This window comes from Tupaia chinensis, unplaced genomic scaffold, assembly GCF_000334495.1.
Source record: "Tupaia chinensis unplaced genomic scaffold, TupChi_1.0 Scaffold000101_1, whole genome shotgun sequence".
NCBI lineage: Eukaryota > Metazoa > Chordata > Mammalia > Scandentia > Tupaiidae > Tupaia > Tupaia belangeri.
The window spans coordinates 6,483,488-6,492,757 of NW_006159565.1; the positions used below are offsets into that span (position 1 = coordinate 6,483,488).

Genomic DNA, 9,270 nt, shown 5'->3' on the forward strand with positions numbered 1-9,270 from the left:
ATATATATCCATTTATTTTCCAAGCACTGCAGCCTCTTGCCTTTTTTAGTCAATAAGTCATATTGACAAAATTTTAATTATATCCTGAACATGCACATCTGTTTTGATTTTCCTTATTTTCCTATAAAGAACAAAACTAATCAACTGGTTTCACAGTTTGTTTTGCTCCATCCTCTTTGAACTTAGCTTTCTCCTCTAAGACAAAATAGAGTCTTAAGTATTGACCCATTTGCAAACAGAAATTCTTTTACAAATCGAAGACTGAAATAAAACATCTAGCTCTATTAATAATTATGCAAAGATTAAAAGAGCTATATAATTGGTTCACAAACATTTTCTTATTTCAAAACAACTCACCAATTGCATTGAAAAAGTCACTTCATCATTAAATCACATACGAAAAGTACAGCAACCAAACAGGGTTATCAAAATGTGTCTGATTCTCAACGTTTCTTTATGCAAATAACAAAACTACCACTTCATAAATTCCCAAGCAATGAGAGTTCAGCACCCTAAGATTTATTTAGTGTGCTAAGAAGTCAAGTGTTTAACTATCTTCTTGCCCCATGTTTTCTGCAAGGTTATAATCTATGTGAGGGAAAAGAAAAGGATTTTGGCACAATTAATTTACTATGGGTATTTCTAGTCTATTTTTTCTATAGCTTTATTTCCCTGGTGTCATTGAGATGCAATAAAGGTAGGATATATTGCCAAAAAAAGCAGGTCCTTCAAATCTAGTCAGAAGAAAATGCCTTTCATTTCAGCCCATTGGTAAGGAAATAGATTAGATCCACATTTTCTGAACTCTGTCTAAATTGATAAAACTTAAAAGAGATGTGGCATGCCCTGCTGCAGAATATTAGTTTAGGAAGAGTAAAGCAAAACTAAAAAAATAACAACTTTCTGGTTAAAACACACAGAACATATTTCTCCAAATGAGTCACTCCTGAGATTACATGTGTATATTTGTGCATGTGCACTCATCCATGTTAGTAGAGATTAAACTGAGTTCTAAATGTGCATAAACATAATATCTACCTCTCTATCTCTCTATCTAATAAGCATATAATATTATAATAAACTTTCTCCTCTAAGACAAAATAGTCTTAAGTATTGACTGCTTTACTTCTTTAAAGCTGTTGACCACTACCACCACCTTTACTTTCTTCCAAAGAAAAGTAAGTAGCAAAATAAAGAGAGGAAAGTGGGTGAGATGACTCCAGTGCTGGAATTCTATAGCTTTCAGTCCTAAGACATCATGAATAATTTACCAAATATTTAGGGCACAGCCAAGAGCAGCGTCGTGACAACTAAATAAGCTATGGAAGTTACTAACACCCTTTAACTTAGTTTTTAGAATTTTGGAAACGTTTTCTTACTTCCTTTTAGACAAGACTGATTTCCAAAACATAAAGGCCAATAAAGAATAATAAAGAACACAAGATCACTTACAACTGATCGGATGTTATTTTCTTTCACCAGCTTCAGAGATGATTTATAGCAATTTGCAAGGTCTTCCTTGTGGGAACCATTAATATGGCCTCTGGCTATTGGCCCTACAGTATGGATGACATCTGTAAATGCAAAAGAAAGGAAAACAGAATAAGCAATGCATTTTTCACTTTTCACATAATTGGCCCTTTATTTATTTTAGATATTGGTGTTGGAGCCTGGAGACAGACAAACTAAGAAATACTGATGATGCAAATACTTTCCTGGTGAAAGATTTTAGATAGCACAGTCTCCTGAAGGAGGCAATTTCCCAGGAAGGTAATAATTGTGAGGAGCAACCGCTATCGGTGAATTGGTCCACCATTATTGGTCAGCTGCAAGTGAGACAGATTATAAGTTAAAATGAGCATATTTCACACCCTTGCAAAAGACAATTCCTCAGTGGGAGATAAATGGGGACACGATTGCCTACAAAATGAGCATCTTTAATTGAGATGAGAAGACAGAATCAAAGGTAGACATAACTTTTCTTATCAATAAGTTTTAGGCATTGTACATAATAAAGAAGAGGAAGTTTTCTGAAAAAAAAATGCCAAGAATGTATAACAATCAGTAATAACTCTAAGAGGAATAATTACAGAATATTCCTACCAATTTTAAAGTGCAGTCTACCAATTTCACACACATGAGGTATGCTAGATAGTAGTTAATGCTTATTTTAGAAGGTTAATGACTTGTATTTCCTGTATTAAAACTTTAAAACAAATTGTTGCTTTTCAATCTCTATGTTTAAAAACCCTAGCTTTGATATTTTTTGTACATAAAACCAGTCATTCTTCTATTCTTTTTATCTCTACACATACATAAAACTTATTTTTCTTTCCTTCCTTCTTTCCCTTCTATTTTAATTTGCCAGAGAAAATGTGTGCTTGCTAAAGAGAGAGAGACAGAGAAGGAGAGAAAATGAGAAAGCATCCCCCTACCCCCATATGAAATGGTCACATTCTAATCCCTTCTCCTTATTTCTCCCTACTTTCTGGATTTGGGCACACACGCATACACACAAGTGCCTGCCATGTTTCTCGAGATACCAGATACCAGATCCAGGGCTGGAAACACACAGTCATGTATAATCCAGCAGCTTTAAAAAATCTTGCCATGGGCTGGTCCCATAGAACTTTTAAATTTAGAAATAAAGGAACTAGGTCTGACTTCATTGTAAAGCCAAAAAAAAAAAAAAAAAGGAAAGTCCACAGTTTAATCCAAATGACTTGAAAATACCTTATAACTTCTACTTCCCAGTCTTATCTATGAATTGAATTATTCATTCATCTCATTGATGTAAGTCACAACAACTAATCAACTTTAATAGAAAGACAGATTCAGTCTAATACTGCTGGAATATTATAATGAAATGTAATTATTTGGTTTGGCTAATCAGTACCCCTTAATTTAAGCAACAATGACAACTGAATGAGTACTTTAAAAAAAATTAAGAATACAGGGTCCAGTTTAAAATTGCATATGCAATTTGAATAGCAGCAAATAAATCAGTATGAGAAAAGTCCTTGTGGCTTACCTGCTAAATGTTTACATTACTACTTGATTTGAGAAAAGTCTTACAGCATCGGTTTCAACAATTAATTCTGAAACAGTATTGAAACCCCTGTCAGACAATATTAAAGATGACATCATGAGATCTAAATAGGTAGAAAAACTTTACTAGTGAGTTCAGACAGATGTCATTTCACAGGTAAATCTGGCTTTAAAGTAGGAAACACTACTATATTGAAATGGAGGATAAAGGAAGATTAGGCTGTATTTAGGGGAAATAAAAGCACACAGATGGAGAAAAATATCATTTCTTATAATAAAAGTAACAAAAAAGACTCGCATATATTCAAGTACTAGAAGTCCTATACGTGATTCAGTGAATTTTTATGTATTTTTGATTAGCTTTTATATTTATCTATTTATTTATTTATTTGCTATAGGGCACCTGACTCAGTGGAGAGAGAGAAAAAGTGAGAAACACTGTCCAGGGAAGATAACCATGCTGCAAAACCTTCTCCTCTATTTTCCTCTCGGGATTTAGGGCATGCATGTGCATATGCCTGGAATGTTTTTCAAGCTGCCAGGTCTAGGACTCAGATCATTAGATGACCCTGTGGGATCCAGCTGCTTTAACCACCATGCCTCCTGCTGGCTCACTTTCTGTTTTTAAATGAATGCTGGAATACATAGAGCGAGATCGTGCCTAGCTTTATCTTCCTTCTTGTTTGTACCCAACTATGATATCCTTTTTTCTTTTTGGTTTTCTGTTTTTGTTTGTTTTGCCAGAGGTCACAAACATGCACCAGATAGTAAGACAGAGAGGAAGCACCCTCCTACCCCCCCCACCCCCTCCACCGTGGGGCCTGGTCATACTACAGTCCTTTTTCCCTCATTTCTCCTTCCCATCAGGATCCAGGGCACATGTGCATGTGCCTAACATATTTTTCAAGTTGTTGGAGCTGGAATTCAAATCACAGTTGGCTGTGTAGAGTCTGGCTTTCTCTGTACCATACTGAACCCTGTGCTCTGGAGTCAGCCTGATATCCAGCTATGGTATTCTAAATATTTAAATAAATACTAATGGGAAAAAAACCTGGAGAAGAACTATATATATATATATAGTTCTTCTCCAGCTTTTTTTATACATACACACACACACACACACACACACACACACATATATATATACAAATATATATGTGTATGTATATTTTTAAAAGAATTATTTTATTTATCTTTATGATTATGACTCTTATTTTCTGGTTTGATCAGAGAGAGGAAAAAGGAGAAAGCAAGCCACCAGCCACCAGGTCTGGGATTTGAACTGTGGTTGGTCATATGGGAGTCCAGCACCTTTAACTGCCACACCACCTGCTGGCCCCATAACATATCATTTATATCAAGATTAAGTGTCTCTTAGATCAAGATTAAGTGTCTCTTAATTGAGATTGTAAAAGATGTGTCTAGGGCCAGCCTCCTAGCCTAGTGATTAAGGAAGCCAGATCCCACATGACTGAACATAGTTCAAATTCTGGCCCCAGTGGCTTGAAAACCATACCAAGCATGCATGCCCCAAACCCTGATAGGATGGAGAAATCTAAAAGAGACTGTGGAGTGACCACGTCTTACTGGGAGGTGCTTTCGCCTTCTCTCTCTCTCCCCTCTCTCTGTCTCTGATGGGTACAAGAGCTTTCTGGAGAGGTTTAAAAATATGTGACTACTTAGGCAAAGTAAAGAGAAGACCTAGGCATTAATGGGAAGAGGGGAGGAGCCTATAAACTCAGGAAATTGACATAATAAAAAACATTTTTCCCCTTAGCCATCATTGTCTACATAATATAAATGCAACTTATGAAATATTATTCCTGTATTTCTTCAGTTCTACATTTCACTTAAAGGATAAAAGGATGAACAGCCAATAAATGACCCTCCTCAACATCAAAATATTGATTTTCTCTATTCTATGCTCTATATTAAATTTTCAGCATCCAAGATCAAGTGTTATTATTGACCAAAGCAACGACCTCTCAGATCTACAAAGCTGGAGGTGAATCAATGTGAGGTTCAAAAGGAAATTTCCTTCATTATTTTAATTGTTTGTAATACTTAAGAGCAATTACTCAACACTGGGTTCCTCTTTTCTCTGTTATAAAATGCAGACAGGATGCCTGCCTTCTAAGTTCAACTCCATCCCTGAGTCTTTGATTGCCTCAGAGGGCTCCATCATTTTATTGATCCCTCTCTTAGTTTCCTTCTTTGTTAAATCAACTGCTTAAATAAATTTTGTTATCTCTTCTTTGTTTGGTGGTATTATTATTATTTAACCTTATAATGAAGATGCACATAGTACAAACAGTTACCTGAGCAGTTAAAAGAGATTTTAAATATGATTAAGTGGTTCACAATCTTTTTGACTATGAAGATTCTTCTTGGCTTTAAAAGAAAAAAATACCATAAAGCTGGCCCCATAGTGTAGTGTTAAGGGAACTAGATCCCACATGGCCAACCATGGTTTGAATCCCAGCCTGGCAGCTTGAAAAACACTCTGGACATATATACATACCTGTTGAAAATCTCAATGGAATGGAGACATGGAGATATGGAGAGGGAATTATGGCATGATCAGATCCCATTGTGGGTGGGGGCTTTCTCTGTCTCTCTCTGGTGAGTACACATGCCCACCAGCAATCAAAAAATTATAATATATTCATATACTAGTCTTTCACAACAGTAGGTTTTTCTTTTCTTTTTAAAAATGATTTATTTGCTTTATTTTATTTATTACTTTTTTTAATTTGATGAGAGAGAGACAGAAAGAGAAAGAGAAAGTGAGAAAGCAAGCTGTTAGGTTCAGAACTCAAACCACAGTCAGCTATGTGGGAGTCCAGTCCCCAGTCACCTTGTCACCTGCCAGCCCCCACAATAATAGCTTTTAAATTATGGACTGAAAGCAAGTTAGAGGCCATAAGCCCTTATGGTGCAGAAGTCAGCAACAGCGAGAGAGTAAGCACAGAAGGACCATGCCTGAGACTTCTACTGTGTTTCGCCTGCCCAGGTAAGTTTTGAATCCTCCCCTCCAACTATGCTCCCTTTCCACTGTGTTTTACCTGCCCAGGTGTACTTTGAAATTTCACAGTTTCCTGAACAGTTATGCGTTCTATATGACTTCTCTGTCTTCCTTTAGTTGAATCTCTCTAGTGCAGTTCCAGGTGCACCTGATTCTGAGAGATTGGAAAAGAAACCAACACCTAACGCTGGCTATATACATCTTTCTTTGATTGGAAGATGATACCCTCTCCCAAGAACACATCTGAGAAGTAGAGCTCTTCTTCCCCCGACACTACAGAATCAACTTCAAGAAACTAGGAAGAAGTATATAATCTATCAGATGATCAAAACCCAGCACAGAGGCACAAGAAATATAAGAAAACAAGAAAATATCTCTCCCTCAAGGGAACGGAACAACTCCTCATTATCCAAAGACAGGAAAATAGAACTCACAGAAATTTTAGAAAAAGAATTCAGAATATGAGACCAGCAGATGTTATAATGGCTATGTTGCTGGGCTACCATACAGTCGATCATGGTTTGAGTCCCAGACCTAGCAGTTTAAAACTCACACAGGGTGTGTGTGCATGTGTACCCAAAATCCTGAGAGGAGAATGGAGGAGAAGGGATTGTGGCATGGCAAACCCCTTTTGGGGTGATTTCTAGCTTTCTGTGACTTTGTCTCTCTCTGTTTCCTTGGTAAGTATATGTAACCTATAATATCTCTCAAAAATAATTCAGAATATTCATAGTGACAACTAAATGAGATACAAGAGAAGATAACCAACTCCAGAAGATGAGGAAGTCTTTCTACGACTTGAAGGATGAGATAGACACCATAAAAAAAATCGAAGAGAACTTGTAGAGATGAAGACTGTAAAACAGAAAATCAAAACCTCCCTCAAAAGTACTAGTAGAAGATTAGACCTTGCAGAAGACTAAATCACTGATCTAGAAGACAAAATCTCTTACTTAGACAAAACCACTGAAAATAATTTTTTTAAAAAATTTTAAATGAGGATAACACACAGGAAATACTATTTAGATACCATTAAATGCCCAAACATCCTAATAATTGGTATTCCAGAGGTGAAGAATCTAATAAGGGCATTGAAAAGAAATCTACAGACCAATATCCCTGATGAATACAGATGTAAAAGTTTTCAATAAGATACTAGCAAATCATATCCAACAACACATTAAAAAGATTATGCTCCACAACCAGGTAGGTGTTATTCCAGGGATTCAAGGGTGGCTCAACATATGCAAAACAATAAATTAACACATCATATTAAATGAAAGAAAGATAAAAAAACATACGATCATATCAATCAATGCAGTAAAAGCATTTGATAAAATGAAACATCTCTTCAGGATTAAGACTCTCGGCAAAATCAGCATAAAAGAAACATTTTCAAAACAATAAAAGCTGTATAAGAAAAACCCATAGCTGAAATCATACTGAAACAAGACAAGGCTGTCCACTTTCCACTCCTTTTCTTCTTCTTCTTTTTTTTTTTTTTTTTTTTTTTTTTTTTTTTTTTTTTTTTTTTTTTTTTTTTTTGGTAGAGAAGTTTTTGCTATAGGATGACATGCACTCACTAAAGAGACAAAGAAAAACAGAGAAACAAAAAGCGAGAAATCAGCCCCCAGAGGGAATGACATGCCACAATCTCTTCTCCTCTGTTCTCTTCTCGGGATTTTGGTCATGCATGCACATGCACCGGCATGAGTTTTAAGCCACTGGGTCTTGGACTCAAACTGCGGTCAACTACGTGGGAGTCCAGTGACATAACCATTACACCATCTGCTGATCCCTCTACTCCTTTTCAATATATCACTAGAAGTCCTAGTCAATACAATTATACAAGAGAATAAACTAAAAGGCATTCAAATAGGAAAAGAAGTGAAATTATCTCTGTTTATTGATTGCATGATTATATATAGAGAGAAAATACAAAAGAATCCAAAAAATACAAAAGAATTTTAAAAATCCTAAAGGTAATAAATAAATACAGAAACATGGCAGGATGCAAAAGTGAACAAATGAAAACCTATAGCATTACTATGCACCAATAATTAACAGACTGAGGTAGAATTGAAGAAAGCAATCCCATTTACAATAGCTACATGAATATACATATAAGATACATAAGAATAAACCTAACCAAGAAGTAAAAGACCTCTACAAGGAAAACTGTGAAAAACTTATAAAAGAAATTGAAAATGACACACAAAAAAGTAGAAAGGCATTCCATATAGCTGGATTGGAAGAATTAATGTAATCAAAATGTCAATTCTCCCAAAATTAATTTATAAATTTAAAGCAATCTCAAGCACATTATCAGGGATATTCTTTACAGAAGTTGAAAAGAACAATCATAATATTTGTCTGGAGTCATAAAGACGCTATATTGTCAATCAATACTGTCCCCCACCAAAAAAAAAAAAAAAAATAGGGGGTATTTCACTCTCGGACCACAAAATATATTACAAAGCTGTGGTAATCAAAATCAAATGATACTGGCACAAAAACATGTATGCAGGTCAATGAAACAGGATAGAGAACCCAGAAATAAACCCCAAGACATAGAGCCAACTGATTTTCAACAAAAGACACAAGTTAACCCAGTGGGAAAATAAAATCAGCAAATGGTTCTGGAAAAACTGGATATCCACTAGCAGAAAATGTAAACTAGACCTCTATCTCTCACCATTAACAAAAATAAACTTAAAATGGATTAAAGATCTAAACATAAAACCTCAAACTATAAAACTACTGGTGGGAAACACAGAAGAAACTTTTGGAATATCAGAGTTGTCTAAGACTTTTTAAATAAGACCCCTCCCCCAAATGCACATGAAATAATCCTCAAAATAAACAAATGGAGCTACTTCTGGTTTAAAAAGCTTCTGCATGGGAAAATAAACAATGATTAAAATGAAAAGGCAACCCTCAAAATGGGAGAATATATTTGCAAACCATGCCTCAGATAAGGGATCAATAACAAGCATATACAGGGAACTCACGCAGCTTACCTGAAAAAGGAAACAATAATAAAAATAAAAATAATAATCCAATTAAAATATGGGAAGTGAGATGAAAAGATGACTCTCTAAAAAAGATAGATGAACAAATGAAAAGGAGATGAAAAAATGCTCAACATCCTTTATCATAAGGGAGATGTAAATCAAAACCACAATGAAATACCACTT

The 9,270-nt window shown here is 35.3% G+C and overlaps 1 protein-coding gene across 1 annotated transcript in view; it reads right to left on the bottom strand.

Annotated features, from left to right (window-relative positions):
• The window catches only part of LOC102484555 (mono-ADP ribosylhydrolase 2), a 1,480,331-nt gene that overhangs the window by 59,003 nt on the left and 1,412,058 nt on the right, over positions 1-9,270 (bottom strand). Inside the window, exon 6 of the mRNA XM_006143678.3 lies at positions 1,453-1,574. Within this exon, the coding sequence (XP_006143740.1) occupies positions 1,453-1,574 (122 nt within the window). The remainder of the gene's footprint in view (positions 1-1,452; positions 1,575-9,270) is intronic.